Below are 24595 nucleotides of genomic sequence, written 5' to 3' on the forward strand. Positions count from 1 at the left end.
AGTTGGAGGGAATTTGGCCACACAGTCATAGGTGAATATGGAGTATAGTAAGGGACTGAGGACATAGCCTTGTGGGGCACTGGTGTTGAGGATGATCGTGGAGGAGGTGTTGTTGCCTATCCTTACTGATTGTAGTCTTGGATTAGGAAGTTCAGGGTCCAGTCGCAAAGGGAGGGGCCGAGGCTCAGGCCATAGAGTTTTGGAGATGAGTTTTGTAGGAATAACGGTGTTGAAAGCTGAGCTGTAGTCAATAAATAGGAGTCTGACATAGGTGTCTTTATTATCTAGGTGTTCCAGGGTTTAGTGCAGGGCCAGGGAGATGGTGTCTACTGTGGACCTGTTGTGGTTATAGGCGGCGAACTGTAGAGGATCCCAGCAATCTGGGAGGCTGGAATGATTTGTGCCATGACTAACCTTTGGAAGCACTTCATAATGATGGATGTCAGAGCCACCGGCTGATGGTCATTAAGGCACGCTGCTTGGCTTTTTTTTGGTACAGAACAAAGAAAATTACAGCACCAGAACAGGCCCTTCAGCCCTCCAAGCCTGCACCAACCATGCTGCCTGACTGAACTAAAACCCCCTATCCTTCTGGGGACCATATACCTCTATTCCCATCCTAGTCATATATTTGTCAAGACGCCCCTTAAAACTCACTATTGTATCTGCTTCCACTACCTCCCCCGGCAGCGAGATCCAGGCACCCGTCACCCTCTGTAAAAAAACTTGCCTCGTATATCTCCTTTAAACCTTGCCCCTCGCACCTTAAACCCATGCCTCGTAGTAATTGACTCTTCCACCCTGGGAAAAAGCTTCTGACTATCCAAGTAGTAGACTGGGATGATGGTATCTTCTTGAAGCAGATAGGGACCTCTTTGAGAGCTGTGCTCTGTGACAGGAATTAACCTGATTTCTTTTTAGACCAAAATGTCTAAAAACATCAGACTTTTAGAAACAGACATTTGCACATAGTCAACAACAACTGCATTAATATAGCACCGTTAACTTGTCAAAACACCCAACACGTTCACAGGAGCATTATCAGACAAAATTTAACACCTTGATATAGGGCAGGTGACCAAAAACTTGCGTTATAAGGGGCATCAGAAAGGGGGGGGGGATAGAGGTTTGAGGGAAGGGGTGCAATGTCTGTCAGCGAGCACAGGGATGATGGGCAGTGTTCCTGCTCAGCTCCACAGCAATCGGGAATGTGCCACATGGGAACAAGGGTGCACACAAACAGCGTTCCCTTGTTGCGGCCATGTGACAGTCTTAAAGGGACCACACAGTGAAGCAAGCAGAACAAACAGAAATTGGAGGGAACATTGGTGCTGGGCGAATGGGACAATGCAAGTTGGGAGATGCGCGACAGAGTTTTGGGTGAGTTTAAATTTATGGAGAGCTGAAGAGGTCAGACAGGAGTGTGTTGGAATAGCCCAATCCAGTCGTAATAAAGGCATGGGTGAGGGTTTCAACAGGAGGTGAACTGAAGTAAGATGGAGTTGGCAGATGGATTGTATAAGGATTTAATATGGAAATGAGGGCTGTGTTTGCTGTCAGTGCCGTGTAGGTGCCGTCGCACGCTGATGGTAAGTGGCTTCCATCTTTATAGGGGCAAAGTACAGCAGGGTTCATTCAGGGTCATACAGGTCATTCTTTTTGTCTTTTACCCTTTTCTCCTTTGCTTCTTTCATTGTTAAGCGTTTAGCGTTGTGCTAAGTATTTATTTTTATTTATGTTTTGCTAATTTCAAGTAATGTAAGTCTGAGAAATCGCTGCACCACCACCTGCCCTGCCAGGAAACAGTAACACAGCGATGCAAGTGAGCTAAGGAGACATCCGGTCCCGTATTGCTTCCTAGTAAAGCGTATGGAGGACAGCGGAACAATGTTGACTGTCAGCCCTTGCCCAGGTGTAACCACTGCTGCATTGCCACCAACGTCACGTTACAGGTCCAAAGACTCAGCCTCCGTATTTCGAGAATAAACAATGAAAGCTTCCATGTATCATTATCACCAGTTGGTGGCACAGTGGTTAGCACTGCTGCCTCAGTGCCAGGGACCCGGGTTCAATCCCCGGCTTTGGTCACTGTCTGTGTGGAGTTTGCACGTTCTCCCCGTGTCTGCGTGGGTTTCGCTCCGGTTTCCTCCAACAGGCCAAAAGACGTGCTGGTTAGGGTGCATTGGCCGTGCTAAATTCTCCCTCAGTGTACCCGAACAGGCGCCAGAGTGTGGCGACTAGGGGATTTTCACAGTAACTTCATTGCAGTGTTAATGTAAGCCTACTTGTGACACTAATAAATAAACTTTAAACTAAACATAACAGGAAGGACAGCAGATTTCCTTCCCTAAAGGACACTAGTGAACCAGATGGGTTTTTCTGACAATCGACAATGATTTCATGATCATCGGTAAACTCTTAATTCCAGATATTTTTTATTGAATTCAAATTCCACCATCTGCCGTGGCAGGATTCGAACCCGGGTCCCCAGAATATTAGCTAAATTTCTGGATTAATAGTCTAGCGATAATACCACTAGGCCAACCTGGATTAAGAGTGCAGCGTCATTGCCACTACACCACCATCTCCCCATTTGTGATTGGATGATTTTTAAATAAACTCCCTTTCATTCCCTTTGTTATGTTAATATTGGGTCTTTTCATTACTATCTCGACAGTGATACGCTAATACTGTGTTTACCTTATCATAAACACTTCAAAACCTTGAAGATTTACATCATATCACTCCTTCCCATCCTTAACGTCTCAAGTTTCTCTTCACAGTTTTAAGCCTCACCCCTAGTAACATGTTAGTGAATCTACAATTGCCTCTTCTCCACTGCATTCAGAACTCTCCTCAAGAGGAAGTGTCAGGAATTCCGTAAAATACTGCAATTTACAAACTGAAGATTTTATTGCTTTTGTATCTAAAAAACAATTCCTTTTCATCTTTGGATTGCCAATGCTTTTTTTAAAACCACAAGTAACCAACAAAGTGTCCTGCACACAGTAAGCATTGGCTAAATTCTTCCTTATTAATCAGAAGTTTCTGAGTTCAAGCCCCACTCCCACAGCCTTGAACAAGGCTGACACTCCAGGGCAGTGCTGAGGGAGTGCTGCTCTGTTGGAGCTGCTGTCTTCAGCTGAGCCTCAAACTGAGGCACCGTCTGGCCTTGCTGATGGGTATGAAATATCCATAGGAAGAATCGACAGGAACCCTACAGTGCAGAAGGAGCCATTCAGCCCATCGAGTCTGCACCAACCACAATCCCACCTAGACCCTATCCCCGTAACTCTACATATTTACCTCACTAATCTCGCTAGCTTATGCATCCCGGGACACTTAAGGGGCAATTTAGCACTGCTAATGCATCTAACCCTCACATCTTTGGACAGTAGGAGCAAACCGGAGCACCCAGAGGAAACCCACGCAGACACAGGGAGAACGCGCGGACTCCACACAAACAGTGACCCGAGCTGAGAATCGAACCCAGGTCCCTGGAGCTGTGAGGCAGCAGTGCTGACCCACTGTGCCACCCTGAAGCGCCCACATCACCACTCAAGAAATGATGTGGCATTCATCTGTTTTAGATAGAATAGTTTGTAGGCAGAATTAAAACTGCAATTCAAACTGAAATATTGATAAACGCTGATCAGGGTGAATTTTGACCAGCCCAGAATTATCGAAGTTGAACGACTGGATTGCATTATACTGTCTGTTTTCTGTAAATGGAGAAATGACAAATGATTTTCTTTTCCTTTGCAGGAAAGGAGCCACAAATCCTATCGACCACTCACCGTGCTCACCTTCCGTTTAAACTACCTTTTCAGTGAACTGAATTCTGCTTTCTATCATCTCTTGAATCTCATCCTGCACGCAGTGGTCTGCGTGATCTATCTCAAAGTATGCCAGCTGTTCCTGGACAGGAAGTCCAGTCTGATTGCCTCTCTGCTTTTCGCGGTTCATCCAATTCACACAGAAGCGGTGAGTAAGGACTTAGACGTGCATATGCGCGTGAGGCTTGTACAAACTTAACACGGTGGCGCAGTGGCTAGCACTGCTGCTTCACAGCACCAGGGACCCGGGTTCGATTCCCGGCTTGGGTCACTGTCTGTGCGGAGTCTACACATTCTCCCCGTGTCTGCATGGGTTTCCTCCGGGTGCTCCGGTTTCCTCCCACATTCTGAAAGACGTGCTGATTAGGTGCCAGATTGTGGCAACTAGGGGAATTTCACAGTAACTTCATTGCAGTGTTAATGTAAGCCTACTTGTGACTAATAAATAAACTTTACTGAAGCCAGATGCACAAAAGACAATTGTGTTTCAAAGCTCTTTTCCTCAGGTAAGTCAACATTATTAACAAAAAGCTCCCGCTGCATTCTCCATTGTTCTGTTTTCAACTTTAAAAGATAATAATATTCTTCCCCAGTCAGGCATCTTGTTCTCAGTTCCCAGTTTTAGCTCTGACGTGAGTGAGTCCTTCACTCTTAGAACTTCCACATTAAGTGGTTGAGAAAGAAGTCTGAGAATTTTTTACGGATCATTTAGATGGTGCAGTGGGAGAATGGGGGCAGAACGACCAGATGGCCATCCTCATCCACGATTACCTAATTCCAGTCCTGGTCATATCTGTCATCAGGAGGCTTTTGTGGGGAGGACCACGGCTCACTCCCAGATATGATCCTGCTTGTCGTATCTCCACCGGAGCACAGGAATCAGGTTAGATTGTGCCATGGTGGCTGGTCCAGGCCCCAGTACTGAGAATTTCTGGACTCATCATTTCCATTGTAGCTGCTTGGCTGGTGATTCATTGACAAGCCTGGTCTGGCTTATTATGTATGGTGTGGTCTGGTCTGGAGGCAGTGACTGTTCCAGTATTGCTTGTAATACCAACTGTTCACCACTGTGTGGCACAACTTAGCCTTTGTCTCAGACCAGACAGTCATTTCACATTAAGTAGAATTATGGAGAATTTGCAGCACAGATACAGGCTGTTCTATTCTAGTGTTTATGCTCCACATGAGCCTCCTTCCACTCTTCTAACCCTATCAGTACCATTCTTATTGCTTGCTCATCCAGTCTGCCCTTAAAAATGCATCCTATGCTATTTGTCTCAATGACACCATGTGGCAGTGAATTCCACATTCTAACCACACACTAGGTATAGAATTACTACTTATATTTATGGCCTATAGTTTTGGACTCGCCACAAGTGGAAACATCCTCATCAAACTCTTTCATAATTTTAAAGACTGGCTAAGTATTTAACAAATACATCTGAATGTTTATAGGCACTTTAACATTACCCTTCAGTGAGGATTTTCACTGCTCACTATTTGTAAACAAGTGCATTAAGAGCGTTTTCCTGATTTCTCTCAATAATGCACAACATAAATCCTGATGTGAATATCTCAGATTTGGTGTGACCTCAGAGTGAAAATTGGGGTGAAGATTAGAGTGTGATTGAGGGGATGTGGGGGGGCGGCAGGGGGGGGGGGGGGGGGAGAGGGGAGGGGAGGGGGGGGAGAGGGGAGGGTGGGGGGACACCTTTTTACAGACTGTGGTTGTAGCAGCATTTGGTACTTCGAGAGCAGGTAGCACAGTGGCTAGCACTCCTGCCTCACAACGCCAGGGACCCAGGTTTGGGATTCCAGCCTTGGGTAACTGTCTGTGTTTGGAGTCTGGCGTTTGCACGTTCTCCCTGTGTCTGCATGCGTTTCCTCCGGGTGCTCCGGTTTCCCATCACCGTCCAAAGATACGCAGGTTGAGTGGATTAGAAAGCAGAGAGTGGGAGTGAAGACTGGTTATCCGGAGTGGCAGAAGGTGGGACCCACAATAATCAGCGCTGGGCCTACTACTGTTCGCAATTTAGATTAAAGGTTTGGACTTTGGAATCTAACATGCAATTTCTAAATTTGTGGATGTCACCAAATTGGGGGAGATGGTCAAGACTGTTTCGGGGAGGCAGTGACATTGTCACAAGATCCAGAGACCCGGGTTCAAATCCTGCCACGGCAATAGTGAAATTTGAATTCAGTTAAAATCTGGAATTAGATCTAATGATGATCATGAAACCATTGTCAATTATTCTGAAAACCCACCTGGCCCTTCAAGGAAGGAAATCTGCCATCCTTACCTGGTCAGGCCTACGTGTGACTCCGGATCCAAAGCATTGTGGTTCATCAATGTCCTCTGAAATGGAGGGCAGTTAGGGATGGGCAATAAATGCTGGCCCAGGCAGCATCCTGTAAAATGAAGTTTAAAAAGTACTGAGGGGGGGTTGCAACATATGACAGAAGAACATTAATAAACATGCAGAACTGGCAGATAGTTGGCAAGCAAAGCTCAGCACACAATGTGAGGTTTGTTAGAAAGAATGGGGAGGTTACTTGGTGCAAGTTTAAATGGAGTAGAGGACCAAAGGGATTGCAGTGTGTCAGTACACCCAATTACTGAAAGTTGTGTCACTGCTCATCAAGGCCAATAATGAAACAAGCCAAGCACTGGACTTTATTTCCAGAGAGATAGGATTGAAAAGTAGGGAAGTTATGCTAAATCTGTTTAAATCTTGATTAGGCCACATTAAGAGGACCATGTGCAGACATCTTATAAAAAGGGGATAAAGGCTCGGCAGAGGGTGCAGAGAAGATTTACAAGCATGATATCAGAAATGCAAAGGTATACATATCAGGAAGGAATTGGCAGACCGAATCCCCTCTCATAAGGACGTAAGAACTAGGAGCAGGAGTAGGCCATCTGGCCCCTCGAACCTGCTCCGCCATTCAATAAGATCATGGCTGATCTTTTCGTGGACTCAGCTCCACTTACCCGCCCGCTCACCATAACCCTTAATTCCTTTACTGTTCAAAAATGTATCTATCCTTGCCTTAAAAACATTCAATGAGGTAGCCTCAACTGCTTCACTGGGCAGGGAATTCCACAGATTCACAACCCTTTGGGTGAAGAAATTCTTCCTCAACTCAGTCCTAAATCTGCTCCCCCATATTTGAGGCCATGCCCCCTAGTTCTAGTTTCACCCGCCAGTGGAAACAACTACTTGTTTCTATCTTATCTATTCCCTTCATAATTTCATATGTTTCTATAAGATCCCATCTCATTCTTCAGAATTCCAATGAGTATACCCCCAGTCTACTCGTTCTCTCCTCATAAGCCAACCCTCTCAACTCCGGAATCAACCTAGTGAATCTCCTCTGCACCCCCTCCAGTGCCAGTATATCCATTCTCAAGTTCTCTCTTGGCAAAAGACTAAATAGTGACCTGATAGAGGTCTTTGAAAGGCTTTGATTGAGTGAATACAGAGCGAATGTTTCCTATTGTTGCAAAGGGAAAACCAGAGGCCATCAATATTAGATAGTCGCCAAGAAATCCAGTAGGAAATTTAGAAGAAACATTTTTTACTCAGAGAGTAATGGAAGTGTTGAACTCACTCCTGCAGTGAGTGGTTAAAGCAAAGAGTATCGATACATTTTCGGGAAAGTTTGTCAGTCCGATTTAAGTGAGGAAGGATGTGGCAAGGCTCAAACGGAATATAAATACCAACATAGACTGGGCTGAGTGACCTGTTTCTCTGCAATATATCCTCACACCAATATATCCTTTATAGCTGAAGTAAATAATTGAATGTTGGCCCTGTGTGGAGATTTACATTTCTCTCTCTCTTTTTATGCCGCAGGTTACTGGAGTTGTCGGTCGGGCAGAGCTCCTGTCCTCCATTTTCTTTTTGGCTGCATTTTTATCGTACACTAAGTCTAAAGGTCCCAACAATTCTATTGGTAATGTACTTTGCTGTTCCATAACGGCTAAAGAATCTGCGTACCCGGGGTGTGAGCACAGTTTTATTCGTGCAAATTCAGTGGCTTGTTCATAGTTAAAAGCTGGTGGTTTAAAGAAAACAAAATCACCGATATTCACTGAGACAGTTTCAAAACTGCATGGCTTAGTGTGGGGTGATGTTGTATTAGTTCTTGATATGGCACCTGAATGGAACTGAATATATCTTAAACTTTCAACAAAGAGAGGCCCTGAAAAAGGTGGAATGTTCACAGAAGCCAGTAATCACAAGAAGTCAGTCTTGAGCGATTCTTCCTGTGTAAAGCTGCGAGTATGATCATGATTTTTATTGTCCCTAATTGTTTTTGAACTGAGGGGCGTGCTAGGCCATTTCAGAGGACAGTTAAGAGTCAACCACGTTGCTGTTTATACACTGCGGCAACTCGCCAAGGCTCCTTCAACGGGACCTTCCAAACCTGAGACCTGTTAACAGCTAGAGGGCAGCAAACCCATGGGAGCACCCATCGCCTGCATGTTTCCCTTCAAGACGCACACCATCCTGGTATGATACCATCACTGTTCCTTCATTGTCACTGAGTCAAAATCCTGGAACTCTCCCTAACAGCACTGTGGATGTACTTACAGCACATGGACTGTAGCAGTTCAAGAAGGCAGCTCACCACCACTTTCTCAAGGGCAATTAACGATGGGCAATAAAGACACAAGCCTAGCCAGCGATGTCCACATCCCATGAAATAATTACAAAAGACCAGTTAATCTGTTTTTGCATGTTGGTGGAAAGATAAATATTGGCCATGACACCGGGGAGAAATCCCCATTCTAATGGTACCATGGGGTTTTTTAAGCCACATCAGAGGCCAGACAGAGTTTAACATCTCATCCAAACGCCCAAGTTCCCTCTTGTCAATATTTAACCCTCAACCAATGCTTCAAAAACAGATGCCGTAGTTGGTTGTGGGAGCATGCTGTGTGCATCTTGTCCGCTGCATCTCTGACTATGACATCTCTTAACATCAATGACTATGCTTCAAAAAATTTAATTGGTTGCTTTGGGAGATCTCATAGCTGTAAAAGGCCTGATATAAATGCAAATCTTTCTTGCTTGTTCTTTTATTTACTGGACTGTCCTTCACTGAAGATCTGGATTTTTGCACTTGGGGAGTTGAATGGGCAGAAAGAAATAACAAAATCTTTTCTTTCCTTCAGTGTGGGCACCTATTGTGGTCACTGTGATATTAGTTGCTGTTGCAACTTTATGCAAGGAACAAGGAATAACGGTCATCGGCATATGTTTTGTCTATGAAATCTTTGTCGCTCAAGGAGTAAGTATAACACTGTAAATGTATTGTTTGTTTCCTTGGAAAACAGGTTATTGTTGAGTCCCTTGTAGTTGAGGCTCCCCTCTTTTATCATTTAAATGTATGTTATAAAGCAGCGGTTCCCGACGTGCCGTGAAGACCCCCCAAGTGTACCATGACAAAGGATTCAAAATGATTCAAAATTCATGTAATTAAACTAAAACTAACCTTTGTTTTCAGCTCTGTGGTCGGCATCTCCAAAACCCGACGAATCTCCCGTCCATGTGTCAGCTGGGAAAGAGGCGCACGTGTGATTTAGATTTTTTACATTTGTCAGACCCATGTGCATGACCAGTGGGATTTAGAGCATAACAAATAAAATAACAGCACAGGAACAGGCCCTTCGGCCCTCCAAGCCTGCACTGACCATGCTGCTCAACTGATCTAAATCCCCCTACCCTTCCAGGAACCATATCCCTCTATTCCCATCCTATTCGTATATTTGTCCAGATGCCCCTTAAAACTCACTATCGTATCCGCTTCCACTACCTCCTCTGGCAGCAAGTTCCAGGCACCCACCACCCTCTGTGTAAAAAAGACTTGCCTCGTACATCTCCTTTAAACCTTGCCCCTCGCAGCTTAAACCTACGCCCCCTGGTAATTGGCTCTTCCACCCTGGGAAAAAGCTTCCGATTATCCACTCTGTCCATGCCCCTCATAATCTTGTGTAGTCTTTTATCAGGTCGCCCCTCAACCTCCGTCGTTCCAGTGAGAACAAACCCAAGTTTCTCCAACCTCTCCTCATAGTTAATGCCCTCCACACCAGGCAACTTCCTGGTAAATCCTTTGTGTACCCTCTCCAAAACCTCCACATCCTTCTGAAGACAAAGATCCCATGCGCCGACACAAAAAGTGAAAACTCACAAAGGGCCCAAAAACCCTGGGAGAAGCAAAAGAGAGACTGGGGAGAAGTTTAAACAAAAACAGGCGAGGGGGCAGAGAGAAGGTGAAAATGAAGTTCCCAGTAAGAGAAGAAGACAGAGAAAATAGGAGGTGTGCATCAAAATGTTTAATGGTGTAGAGGTGTGCCGTGACATATAAAAGCTGGGAACCACTGTGGGTAGAGGACAGAATATCTTGAGAAACTGTGTCCACTGGCAACCAAAGGTCGGGGGTCTAAGATAAGTGGCAAATGCACTAGCGGGAGATGATGCGAGTTGTGTTCATTGTCTGGAGAGTTAGAGGGTGATCGCATGAGAGACGGCAAGTCTTATGCTAATCTTCAGAGAAATTGGAGAGTTTTCCCAGCTCCGGCAGAATTCCATCCATTAATCACCAGTAAGGTTGAGTACCCAAGCTAGCTGCAAGCTGGCATGTCCCATACTGGAACTGAGGTCCCAGTGAGAAAGGGCAGACCAATCGAGCTGGTCAATTTCTGCTATGTTCCTCGATTGGAAGATGAAAAAAAAAGAAAGCTTTTTTTTGGCACCCCTTTGTCTGGCCCACTCCAAATCTTGACTGCTACCAAGTGAAGTGGCAGGACACTGCTCCAACCTCTGCCAGTGTGACAGGGTGCTCATACAGTAGGTGGGCTGTCCAGCATGATTATGAGGACATGCAATCCTGGAATCATGGGATGATACAGCACAGAATGCAACCATTTCAGCCCCCATCATGGATGTGCAGTCTGTGTGGTAGAGCTACCCATTAATTCCTACTTCCCTACTCCTTCCCCTTTGCCAGGTAATGCTTTTCTTCATGTGTTTATCCAATTCTCCTTTGAATGTGAACATTGAATCCTTCATTGCTATCTTTCAGATAGCGCATTCCAGATTACAGTAATCGGCTGTGTAAAAATCCTGTTTATTAATCGTTTCCTCATGTTATCCCTGGTTCTTTTACCAATCACAGTAAGAAGTCTCACAACACCAGGTTAAAGTCCAACAGGTTTATTTGGTAGCAAATACCATAAGCTTTCGGAGCGCTGCCCCTTCGTCAGATGGAGTGAAAATCTTAAACAAAATTCTTTGGTTACCAATACTTCTGCCACTGGAAAGTGTTTCTCCTTACTTCCTCTAGCAAGACCATTCATGATTTGAACACCTCTTTCAAATCTCCTCAACATTATAGGTCCAAAGGAGAGCCACCCCCTGCTTCCCTCATCCCTCCCCATAACTGAAATCCCTCATTCCTAGCACCATCCTAATAAATCTCCTCCTCACCCTTTCACATCCTTCCTTAAGTGTGCTGCTCTGATATTCCAGCTGGGGACCAAAAATTGACTAGGGATAGAGTTTTGTGGTGGTCCGGCAGACAGATCCCTGATTTTCCACGCTTCCAGCAGCAGAGCAAGGAAGTTCAGACTTACAAGTGTTGTGAGGCAAGTCCGGAGCCAGGCATTCCGCCTGTGGTTTCCTGACATGCACTGACGGCAGGCAATAATCCTCGCGACCAGTCTGGACTTGTTAAAAGTTTCAGGACGCTGTCTCCCCTCACAGCTCACAGTCCAATTCATTTCGCAATCCACATTTCTGGCAACCATCAGCTGTGATCTTGCAAAGCCAAACGTGCAGAAGAGTAGACAGCTTTGGCTAAATATTTAGACTTTCTCTAACACCATAGCGATGGAAGGAAATGCTTAAGATTTATAGGCAAGAAATGTGTGTGTGTGGTGTGTGTCTGTTTACAGGTGATTCTAACAGGTACCAGGTCTCTGTAAAACCAGCCTCAGAAAGCTGAGAGAGCTGTACGTCATTTTAAATGAATGTTTTTATTGAGGGTTTTCCATTTTACGTTTACCAGAACAGACTAACAAATCCCCAAAATCTACTACAGTACAGAGTGATCATTGTTCCACATATACAGAAAAGACCAGCAAACACTCATACAAATGGTACAGATTATTAATCATTGTCGTCGCTGTCTCCTTTTGTACGGATAAAGAAAGGATACCAGAAAGAGTTGGGGGGAGCTCAGGATAAAGCCATGAGCACAACACCGTGGTGCATGCCCTCCTCCACAGGATAACAGAGCTACACAACATATAGGATCTCTTATGGGGTAAAATACAATCAATCGAGACCTAACTCAGCATCCCAGGACCTCCAGGCAATGAAAGGATGTCCCAGAAAAAGCAGAACATCAGGATACTGCCGCTGGCACAAGACGTGGCATGGCAGTGCCCCACACTGTTGTATACAGGAGCCAGTAAGACAAGGATTCTTACACCACGCCAGGATACTCAAAACAACAGACCTCACTCCTCTACAGCCATATCAGAGGCACCATTCAGGCCCCTCCATTACTGGAAAACTTAAACCATTTTCCACCAAGGAAACCCTACCAACAAGTAGAAGAAAAATCGCCAAGACCCCCATCAACAGGATCTTTGGGGGAGAGACACAATTCTCCCCCACCCGACAGGATAAAGGAAACCCTCGAGAATTAAATATAACAAATCAGAGCCTGTATCAGCATCTCACCTCCCCAGATAAAGAAAGGAAATCCCAGGGAGAGGAACACCAGGAGTAGCCAACAGACGCCAGACGTGGTTTAGCGGTGTACTCTTTCGCAGACGAAGAGATGGATCTTGGGGTATTTATTCACCGATCCCTGAAGATGACAGAGAGGTGAATAGGGTACTTAAGGCATATGAGACATTTGGTTTCATCAGTTGTGACATAGAGTGCAAGAACAAGGAGGATATGCTGGAGCTGTACAGAGCGTTGATTCGGCCACAGCTGGAGCACTGTGTGCAGTTCTAGTCACCTCACTGTAGGAAGGATGTGATTGCACCAGGGGGGGGGTACAGAGGAGGTTCACCAGGATGTTGCCTGGGATGGAATATTTGAGCTATAAGGAGAGACTGGATGGGTTTGGATTGTTTTCTTTAGAGCAGAGCATACTGAGGGGAGACATGATTGGGGTGTGTAAGATTATGAGGGGTATGGACAGGGTGAGTAGGGAGCAGCTGTTCCCCTTGGTTAAGGGTCAATCATGTGGGGCATAGTTTGAGGGTGAGAGGCAGGAGATGGAAAAGGGGACTTGAGAAAATAAAATTCACTGAGAGTCTGGAGTGCGCTGCCTGGGAAGGTAGAGGAGGCCAGAAACCTTACAACCTTCGGAAAGTATTTGGATGAGCACCTGAAATATCACAACATTTAAGGATATGGGACAAATGCCGGGAAATTGGATTAGCGCCAATTTAGTGGTAGTTACTGTTGGTGCAGACTCGATGAGCCAAAGGGCCTTTTCTTCGCTGAATAACTATTACTCCATCTCTCAGTGCATTAATGTGAGCACCAATAATCTGTGCCAGCGAACCAAGACCATCGTCCACAACTTCGCTCACAACGGCAGCCATCGTCTCGATGCCTATGGCATCGCCAAAGTGTAGGCTCGTTCCCCAATGAAACCACCACTGGGCCCCACCCCAGCCTTCTCGGACAGCCTCAATCAAACAAGAATTTTCTTGACTTAACTCGGCTCCCTGTCACCAAAATTTCGCCAGGATCTTCCAGCAAAATAGCACAGATCATGATCAAATAATTATGGGTTGTGCATTAAGAAAAAAAGGATTAGAAGATGAGTAGCGCCAGAGTTCACGATAATGCAGCTGCTCCTGTACTTGCATCACGTGACCCTTTGTACGTCACTTTAAAATAACACAAGCTGTCCTTTAAATTGAACGTTAGCATGTAGCCGTAAAAGCAATCAGGAAATTTTGAGTCAAGTCTTGCTGGAGAGGGAAACCTCATATTAAATGGATTTCTTACTGAATTTTAGATAAATTCCATGCCATGACTTGTTGGAAAGGTGAGCTGACAACAGTATACAAGAGGACAATCAGAGAATGACTGACATTCCATTAAGAGCTACCAGGTTGTTGGAAGGGTCCCTCAGCGAGGAAAGTGAATAATCAATGTGCCAATCCAACAAGTTCAAAAAGATAAACAGGGCAGCTAAGGGCAAGGTGTCATTTGTGCACAGAGGGGAGATTTGTAACTCATGCTATATCTCTTAATCCCCTCAATTTGCAGATTAACCTCTCTGTGCGTTAAGGGATATGTCCTTACTTTTCCAGCAAGCTTTAGCCTAACAAACTCTCTGATGTTCTTTTTCTGAACGGTTTGGAGTTGTGATTGCTGAATGAAGTCCTCTTGAAATAACGATTGTTTATCTTTCTTACAGTTTACTTTGCACGTCCTGGGGGAAGTGGTGGGCCACTTGGTGCAAGGAAAGGGCATTGTGCCATCGTGGGTGCTCCAGACACTGATGAAACTGATTTGTTTGATGCTCAGCACTCTTCTGCTTGTCATTGTCCGAGTTCAGGTTATTCAATCCCAGCTACCAGTTTTCACCAGGTAAAATACGTTTGATCTAATAACTTGAAAACCTGGAGCCATAAATGTGAGGTGGTCACTAATAAATCCAATAAGTAATTTCTGAGGAATTTCTTGGAGAAAATGTGGAACTCGTTAACACAAAGAATAGTTGAAGCGAATGGCAGAGGTATATTTGAGAGGAAGCCAAATAAGTACACAAGGAAGAAAAAAATAGAGGATATGCAGCGAGAGTTAGTTGCAGTAGGAGAGGAGAATCATAGAATTCTACATTGCAGAAGGAGGCCATTCGGCCCATCCCGACCACAATCTCACCTAGGCCCTATTCCCGTAACCCCACATTTTACCTTCCTAGTCCTGCTGACACTAAGGGGCGATTTATCATGGCCAATCCACCTAACCCGCACATCTTTGGACTGTGGGAGGAAACCGGAGCACCCGGAGGAAACCCACGCAGACACGGGGAGAATGTGCAAACGCAGACAGTGACCCAAGCCGGGAATCGAACCTTGGTCCCTGGCGCTGTGACATAACAGTGCTAACCCACTGTGCCGCCCATCATGAAGCATAAAACCCAGAATGGACCTGTCGGGCTGAATGGTCTGTTTCTGTGCTTCAATTTGTTTTCATCTGTAAAACATTCCAAAAACTAAAAATCTATTGTGTTCCTGAAGACGTTTGGTTCCAACCTAAATGATTATATGTTTCTTATCATTGAAACCAATTTAGGGAATGTTCTGTTCGTGACTGGAGGCACAGAGTAGAAGCTTTGATCAACAGGTCCTTGCTTGATGCTTATTAAACTCGTATCAAACGCCCCTCGCTGTTTTTTCCACATCCATGCCTGTGATAAAATCTCAGAGGAATTGGTTGTCATAGGGTAGCTGGATCAGTTGTAACTTTTAATGGGCTTTATCAATAAACAGGCGTGTTTTAACACCATATTGCAAAGCTAAATCGAATTGAAAGGAATTGCTTTCTGATTGCCTGCTAACAATTGGTGAGTGTTAATGGACAGGACACCCCATCATTTTTAACCGGCATTGGTAGCAAGTGGACTTCACTGTGCCACATACACACTCGAAGAGCTGCTTCCGCAACCAACAAGGGTGAGAGGAGAGAAGAGAGACTCCTTGAAAGAGAAATAAACCCAGGGGTTAATATTCACTTGGGAAAGGAAGATTAAGCGTGATATAAAGAGGTGTTTAAGAAAATTAACAGAATTTATAGGATAAACAGATATATTTTCCTCTGATGGAGGAGTCCAGAAGTTGGAGCTAGGCCGTTCAGAACCCCCCTCCCCCACCCCAAATAAAGGAATCAGACTGAGGAGTCATAGAGGTTTACAGCATGGAAACAGGCCCTTCGGCCCAACTTGTCCATGCCGCCCTTTTTTTTTTTAAGCCCCTAAGCTAGTCCCAATTGCCCGCATTTGGCCCATATCCCTCTTACCCATGTAACTGTCTAAACGCTTTTTAAAAGACAAAATTGTACCTGCCTCTACTACTGCCTCTGGCAGCTTGTTCCAGACACTCACCACCCTCTGTGTGGAAAAAAATTGCCCCTCTCGATTGAAAGCTTAAATATTGCAGATGTTATTTTGTTGAGTGAGGATATTAAAGTGATAGAACCAAGACAAGAAAAGAAAATCAAGAAACAGGTCCGCCATGATTGAATAAATAGTAGTACAGGCTCGAGGGACTGAGTGGCCTCCACTTCCTCTTCCTAATTCAAAGCACACCATGGGACAGTGCAGTACAGGATCTGTTGCCAGATTATTAGCAAATAGGTGCAAGTTGCAAATTCCAGCACTAAGTGCCACTCATATGTCAGTCGGAGATGAGTTCCATTCATTCTGGACCAGGTTGCTAAATTGAACACATAGTTGAAGGAAGGCAGCCTGTTTAGCCTGGAGTCATTTGTATTTCAGCTATTCCAAGTTTCACAAATTTCCAATTGATTTAAATCACTGGCGTAGTGGAAATAAATAACATGAAGAAAGAAAGCTGAGTGGTGTCCATATAATGTGGTGAAATGTTTTGATAAGGGTGGATACAAAGTGAACGCTTCCACTTGTGGGGAAGAGTAAAACTAGAGGGCCATTAGATGGTCGCTGAGAAATCCAGTAAGGTATTCAGAAGATACCTCTTTACCAGGAAAATGATAAGAGTATGGAACTTACTACCACAGGAAGTGATTGAAGTGAGTAGTATGGGTGCATTTAAGGGGAAGCCAGACACAAGAAATGGCAGCAGGAGTGGCAACCAGGCCATTCAAGCCTGCCCCGCCATTCAGTACGATCACAGATGATCTATGTCAGCCTCAACTCCTTTCCTGTGACATCTCCCCATAGCCCTCTATTCCTCAATCCATCAAATATTTATTTACATTCTCTTTAAATACTTCTAATGTCCAGCCTTTGGGGCAGAGAATTCCAGAGATTCACCACCCTCTGCGAGGAGAAATTTAAATGACCGTCTCTTTATCTTGTAGCTACGTCCCCTTGTTCACGCCTCTCCCAGTAGTGGAAACATCTCACCCCCCCCCTACCCTGTCAAGTCCCCTCAGGATCTTATATGTTTGACAGGCAGATGAGGGAGAAGGAAGTAGAGGGTTATAATGATGGATTTGTATGAGGAATCATGGGAGGAGGCACAAGTGGACTACAAATGCTGGCCTAGTCTTGTTGGGCCAAATGACCAGTTTTTGTGCAGTATAGCCTATGCCCCACCATCTTTCCATCACTGATATAAATTTGTAGTGTGTATTTTATACGTAATGCTTAACTTGGCTGGTCATGATAAAACCCTCTTGATTTACCAGCCGCAGCGGTCATGGGAGATGCACTAATACATTTAAAATGTATTAATGCGGCACGGTGGCACAGTGGTTAGCACTGCTGCTTCACAGCCCCAGGGACCCGGGTTCGATTCCCGGCTTGGGTCACTGTCTGTGCGGAGTTTGCATGTTCTCCCCGAGTCTGCGTGGGTTTCCTCCGGGTGCTCCGGTTTGCTCCCACAGTCTGAAAGACGTACTGGTTAGGTGCATTGACCCGAACAGGCGCCGGACTGTGGCGACTAGTGGATTTTCACAGTAACTTCATTGAAGTGTTAATGTAAGCCTTACTTGTGACTAATAAATAAACTTTACTTCAGAAATAAAATGTCCAACCACTTTTCCTGGCCTGAAATGATCATGTGGTTTAAACAAACCTTCAGTTACTTAATGACGGAATCTTCTTTGGTCAGTAGATGGTGCTCTGGATTTTCCAAATGTTACAACTCTCAAAGCAATGTTGCTTTCCAATCGCTAAACACTGGTTGATCAGAAGCCAGTGCAAAATTTTTTCAAAGCTGTTGACTCATAGTCTTAGGACTGAAACTCTCAAAGTGAAAGTTGAGAAGGATAATAATTCAATTGATATTACTTTCAACATGTGCCTTTCAACCTTTAATGCCCAACACATTTAAGTATTGTAAACAGTCCGCAGTGCAATCTTGATCCTTTTCAAAAAATTGCTTGTGCAGTCTTGAGTGTTGGTTTGGTTTGAGTTGGAGTTTGTGTTTCTGAATCAGAAAGTTGCAGGCTCGAGCCCCACTCTGGGCTAATGCATCAGTGCAGTACTGAAGGAATGCTGCGTTAGCAGACATGCAATTCTTTGTATGAGAGGCTAAATCCAGACCTGGCTTGTCTGTCAAGGAAATGTCAAAAGATCCTGTGGTGCCATTTGAGGAGAAGAGCGAATTCTTCTGGAAAACCAACAATTCTTGCTCAATCAACACAACCAACTAATAGTTCAGCAGTTGATACATCTGACCAATGTTGGTGCTGGGCACTACAAAACATGTCATTGAATTTCATGATTACTCCAGGTAATTCCATGTGTTATTGAAAGGAGAGAGAGAGAGAAGCAAACTGAACTCCTTTACCCTTTCGCTGTTTGTCCCTAAGCAAAATTGTTTTATATTGTTTTAAAAATGGGCATTGGCTTGTTTTCCCAAATCCTTAGTTTGTGAGGTACAATTTTTAAAGTGACTTAATTTTTTTATGATTAAATCAGAAATTAGTTTATTCACAGATTCAAACCCATGGAGATGATCACAACTTCACACACACCCAAATATACAACTACAAAAGGTTGTGAATGTAGCCTAATCCATCACGCAAACCAGCCTCCCATCCACTGACTCTGTCTACACTTCCTGCTGCCTCAGCAAAGCAGCCTGCATAATTAAGGACCCCACGCACCCCGGACATTCTCTCTCCCACCTTTTTTCATCGGGAAAAAGATACAAAAGTCTGAGGTCACGCACCAACCGACTCAAGAACAGCTTCTCTGCTGCCATCAGACTTTTGAACGGATCTACCTTGCATTAAGTTGATCTTTCTCTACACCCTAGCTATGACTGTAACATTACGCTCCGCACTCTCTCGTTTCCTTCTCTGCTTTGTCTGTATAGCGTGCAAGAAACAATACTGTTCACTGTATACTAATACATGTGACAATAATAAATCAAATGTCCCAGGCACTGCACAAAGCAGCTTGCAAGTTGTTTGCGATCAGGCGACTTCTCATGCAAAGAGTGACAGCTTCTGAAACTATAATAACGTCAAAGACTGGCCGCACCAGTTAACCTATAAACGCATCTGCAGGGATAACAGATTTCAATGGCTGTTCTTGCGTTATAGTTTAGGCTGCAGAGACTGACCATTGCTGCTTCCCGGTTCTGTTTATTGCAACATGCCCACAAAGAGAGGTGTGAGATTCCATACTGATGCGTGTTATTTTTGTCCTGTAACTGCTGTTTGGAAATTTCCAGAAGCTGTGGCCAATCTTGAGTTCTGTAACCTGAAGTCGCCACCTTTTGGTTTAGTAGAGTCCAATTTAAGCAAGATTTGATTTAAAAAGTTTATGATCCCTTTCATGTCTTAGGGACATGATAAGTGTGTAATGCCTTGTAAGGCTTCAAAGAGATCCGATATTGCTTTATCAGCCATCTAGGTTCTAAATTCTTCAGTTCTTCCCGCAGTTGTGTTACCAGAGTTAGATTATAAAGGGAAATTACATCAACTACAGAAGAAACAATTTGTACTTGTGTTATAAATCATGTGTTGGCACCGAGCCACATTAGGAAATATTAGAGCAGCTGGCCAAAGGTTTGGTCGTAGAGGTAAGTTTTAAGAAGAGTCTTAAAGAAGAAAAGAAAGGCAAGAGATTTGGGGAGGGTATCCCGGAGCTTGACAGCTGAAGGCATGGCCACCAGTGATGGAGCAATCCACATCAGGGATACTTCAAAGCTAGAATTGGATAATTGCAGATACCTGGGAGGGCAGGGGAAGGTTACAGAGTTGGGAAAAAGAGAGGCTATTGTGGGATTTGAAAATAAGGATGAGAATTTTAAAATTGTGGCATTGCTTACACCTGGAAGCCAGTGTAGGTTAACAAATGAGATGGCTTTGTGTTCACTGGGCTATAGAAGTGTTAGGGGTGATTTGAGGTTTATAAAGTTGTGAAAGAATTGATAAAGTGGATGGAGAAAGAGAGAGTTTCTGCTAGTGGGAGAGGGTAGGTCAAGAGGATGTAACCAGAGCCGGAGAAAAGTTAGGAAACACTTCACCCAAAGATTGGTGGATGTGTGTGTCTTTATTCAATAAAAAGTATTAAATGCTAGCTCATTTTAAAATCTGAGAATGTTTGCAAGATGTGGTATATAAGAATATGGAACCAAGACAGTCATATAGAAGGAATTAAGAGACAAATGAGCCACGATTTCATTGAATTTCAGAACCGACTCAAGGGCTAAGTGAGCTCTTGTTACTGTGTTCTTGAGCTCTCCATTCCTCCTTCAAAACCTCAGTTTAACCTAGCTTTTAGTCAGCTACCCTAATTACCTCAAGTGACTCAGTGTGGAGTCAGATAATGCTTCTGTGAAGAGCCTTGAGATATTTTATTAATTTAAAGGTGTACTATGTAAACGGAAGTTTCCTTATATGGATACAGGTTTCATTTTTAGACTTGGCTCATGATTTTAATTTTTCTATCTCAGGTTTGACAATCCAGCTGCTGTCAGTCCGAGCCCCGTAAGGCAGCTAACGTTCAACTACCTCCTGCCGTTGAATGGTTGGCTTCTCCTGAACCCATCGGAGTTGTGCTGTGACTGGACGATGGGCACAATCCCACTGGTGGAATCGGTCTTGGATATTCGGAACCTCGCCACAGTCACTTTCTATTGTCTAATGGCTCTGCTGATACATTATAGTCTTCGCTATCCTGGAGAATCATCCCAAGTTGTAATAATGGTAAGAGCAGATACAGAAACTAATTTGATGACATAAATATGAATGTCTTTTAAAAAGCATTTAGATAGTTACATGGGCAAGATGGGTACAGAGCGATATGGGCCAAATGCGGGCAATTGGGATTAGCTTACGGGTTTTACAAAAAAAAGGGCGGCATGGACAAGTTGGGCCGAAGGGCCTGTTTCCATGCTGTAAACCTCTATGACTCTATGAATAACGTCCCACTAGCAGGAATGCCAGTCACTGTGGTTACCGCTGCTGCCTCACAGCGCCAGGGACCCGGGTTCGATTCCCGGCTTGGGTCACTGTCAGTGCGGAGTCTGCACGTTCTCCCTGTGTCTGCATGGGTTTCTTCCGGGTGCTCCGCTTTCCTCTCACAGTCTGAAAGACGTGCTGGTTAGGTGCATTGGCCGTGCTAAATTCTCCCTCAGTGTACCCGAACAGGCGCCAGAGTATGGCGACTCGGGGATTTTCACAGTAACGTCATTGCAGTGTGAATGTAAGCCCGCTTGTGACACTAATAAACTTAAAAAAAACAGAATCAGAGAGAAAGAGGAGAATTTTTGCTGCAGCAAATTATGATCTGGAGTGTGTTGGCTCCAAGGGCGGTGGAAGCAGATTCAATGGGCTGAATGGCTGCTCCTATGCTGTATGTTTCTATGGATACTGCTGCAAAATTAATTTCATTGTACAGATTTGGGTATGCTGCTATCTTCCAATTATTGTATGTTTTATAAAATATACATTGTCTGAACATTTGAATTACTTAACCATTCTTTAGATGGGTAGAGGGGTTGACAAATGCAATATATTAATAATGCATTGGTTGTTTTTCTACTGAAGTCGTCACAAAGTGTTTACTAATTGCTCCATAGAAGTCTCCTGGGAAATGGATTTCTCACTAATGAGCTTACATAAACACTTGCATAATACTTAAGAATATACTTTGTGATTGTCTCCCTGAAGTTTTAGTTAATCCGCAAATTACCTGTTACGTTCAACAGCCACTTGCAGCCAACAGTTTAAAAGCCTTCCCTCCCTCCCTCTCGTGAGACAAAAGAAGGAACACCTGAAAATTGACCAACAAAATAAGACTTTTAACTCCGTCCAGTCTGCCCCAAGGAATTGTCAACTTTTGTATCACAATGTATGCACTCTTTCTACCCCATACCCCACCCGCCTGAAACCATGTGATCTGCTGGGAGAGACAGGCTATTTGGGGAGAAAAATCTGCAAAATCCCCCTCATATCTTCTTGTATAATCAAAATTAGTTCAGGAGAACTGCCCAAGCCCTGATTAATGCTATGCACTACTTGCCTCTTGTACAAGGAAATCTCTGCCCAGCCAGAAACAGGCCCAATTCTTGAAGGAATCCAGCGAATCAGCATCTACTACACTCCCCCAGAAGAGACTGTGGAAATGGGGCTGCTGGGTAGCCTGGGGATGTTTTAAAACGAGCACCAGACCTGTTGGAGGGATGAAGATGCAAGAATGTAGGCCACTGGGGCTTGTGGGAGAGATTGGAGGAGGGTGGTAGCGGTAAGAGAATCATCAAATGGTTAAAGCACAGAAGCAGACTATTCAACCTAATGCATCCATCTTGACTCTGCAAAACAATTCAGTAGTTACATTTTCCCATTCCTTCCCTGTGATCCCACAATTCTTTTTCCCCTTCATGGGCTTATCTAATTCCCTATTGATCTGAATCTTCCTCCATACATAAGAACAGTTTCTCTCTGCCCACTCTTTCCGGGCCCCTCATGATTTTGAATACCTGGAAGATACCCTGAAGCGTGCCTGAGAACATGAAAGGAACTTTATAAATGCAAGGTCTTTCTTTAATATCAGGTAAGATGTTCTTTCTGAGAGTCGGTACAGACTCGATGGGCCAAATGGCCTCTTTCTGCACTGTAGGGATTCCAAGGACTCTATAGTTCTATGAATGTGCAGGAATGTGGACTGGACGCTGTTGCAGTGGCTGCATTTTAAGTTTTCAAATTCATGGCCTTCAATGTTAAAAGTGCAATGCAAGATCTTTCCATGTTTAGGGGGAACCAAACTAGGGATCGTAAATCTAAGATAATCACTAATAAATCGAAAAGGATAGATTCTGGAACTTGCTACCACGTTGATTAAAGAGGCAAATGGCACTGATGCATTTAAGGGGAAACTGGATCAATAAATAAATGCAAGTTGTTTTGCTGTAATCAGTTTTTTGCTTGGATCAATTTGGATCAGGTCAAGCACTGAGGTGGTTGGAAGTCCTGCCTTATTCTGTTAGCACCACCCAGTTCAGTTTGGTCTGGCCGATGTGTGACACACCATCCGGCTGTCTCTAAAATGCTTCACTAAGCCCCTGTTTGTTAAACAACCAGAGCAACTAAGAATAATTAGCATTACCTACTTCCTGAGAACAAATCAACAAATTGAAAGAAAATAGTGGTTGAGTTCCACAGCTGTGTATTGTCAAAGAAGTGACTCAGTTTTGCACTGTTCAAAGCTTCAAGCAGCAGGAATAACCGGTGCTGAAAAATGGGCAGTGGAATTAACACGAGAAAGTTTGATCAGTAGTATTTTTAGAGTTCTTGTCATTTTAACATTTAACAGTGACATATGCACGCTGGTTCTTGTTAGTTTGGCCAGTCCCCTCGAGTCTCCCAAGTGTTTTGGAGTCAGCGAAGCCTTTTCACATTTCCATTGCTCTCTCCACTTTCAAAAGCAAACTATCAGCCTCCAACCATGGCATGACTTGCATTCCCTCACTCTAAAATACATTTTGCTCATTACTGGTGTCATAAATGATGTTTGTTGTTTGACTTCTAATTCTACATGTGGTTCAACATTGCTCTCTCTTTACAGGCACTTTCTTTCATGGTGTTGCCATTCATCCCGGCATCAAACTTGTTCTTCCCTGTTGGCTTTGTGGTAGCAGAGCGTGTGCTTTACGTACCCAGCATGGGGTTTTGTTTGCTTGTTGCACATGGATGGAAGAAGATAACAGAAACACGGTATTGTTATAATAGTATTGAAACTTTACAAAACTTCATTTGCAATGAGCAGAATATCCTGAACTGATCATTAGTAACACAATGAAAGTAAGATTGAGCATGCTACTTTTAGTTCCAACAAAGCACCAGGGTTCGTATCTGTAGGAATAAAATTGAAAAGTGAGTTCCAAAGACTCTCGACCCTTTGAGAGAAAAAAAATCTTCATCTCTGTCTCAGGTGAGTCACCCCTTTTAGAAATAATAGTGACCCCTCGGTCTAGATTCTCTGACAAGAAGAAACATCTGCTCCACGTCCATCCTGTCAATATTCCTCAAGATCCTAAAATTTTCAATCAAGTCATCTCTTGGACTTCTAAACTCTAGTGGATACTGTTATAAAGGGGAGGTTAAATGAGCTTAGCAGAGGCAGTTGCCGGCAGAGAGCAGTCACTGGCTGTCTCTCTCGAGCTGAGAGCTGTCTCTTATACCCCTGATGACATACCGACATCCCCATAATAAAATTGGTTCTCGGGTTACCAAAACATCAAATTCAAATCTAATAGGCTGCTGTTAGCTAAGTGCCTAGTTTAAACTGATTGGGCAAAATTCAAAAACAGCCTGTTATCTTGGCAAGGCTACAGCCTGGCCTCGCGATAGAATGTTTCAGTCTGTGTACTGCACATGCACCGCATCTCTTTTTAAGTACAGAAAAAACACTACCTTTTTAACAGACAATTTTACAAACACCAACTTCGCAACAATAAAACCTAACCTCTCCAACATTCCCTCAGAAGACAACCCTGCCCATTGCTGGTATTAGTCCAGTAAACCCCCTCTGAACTGATTCTAACGCAA

At 44.1% G+C, this 24595-nt stretch overlaps 1 protein-coding gene across 2 annotated transcripts in view; it reads left to right on the forward strand.

The window, feature by feature from the left end:
- tmtc3 (transmembrane O-mannosyltransferase targeting cadherins 3) overlaps positions 1-24595 on the forward strand; it is a 57270-nt gene that overhangs the window by 14263 nt on the left and 18412 nt on the right. For both annotated transcript variants that reach the window (XM_078219626.1, XM_078219625.1), the window contains exons 3-8: positions 3766-3984; positions 7694-7793; positions 9019-9134; positions 14301-14473; positions 20500-20752; positions 23613-23761. In XM_078219626.1, the coding sequence (XP_078075752.1) occupies positions 3766-3984; positions 7694-7793; positions 9019-9134; positions 14301-14473; positions 20500-20752; positions 23613-23761 (1010 nt within the window). The remainder of the gene's footprint in view (positions 1-3765; positions 3985-7693; positions 7794-9018; positions 9135-14300; positions 14474-20499; positions 20753-23612; positions 23762-24595) is intronic.

Source organism: Mustelus asterias, chromosome 9, assembly GCF_964213995.1.
Source record: "Mustelus asterias chromosome 9, sMusAst1.hap1.1, whole genome shotgun sequence".
Taxonomy (NCBI): Eukaryota; Metazoa; Chordata; class Chondrichthyes; order Carcharhiniformes; family Triakidae; genus Mustelus; species Mustelus asterias.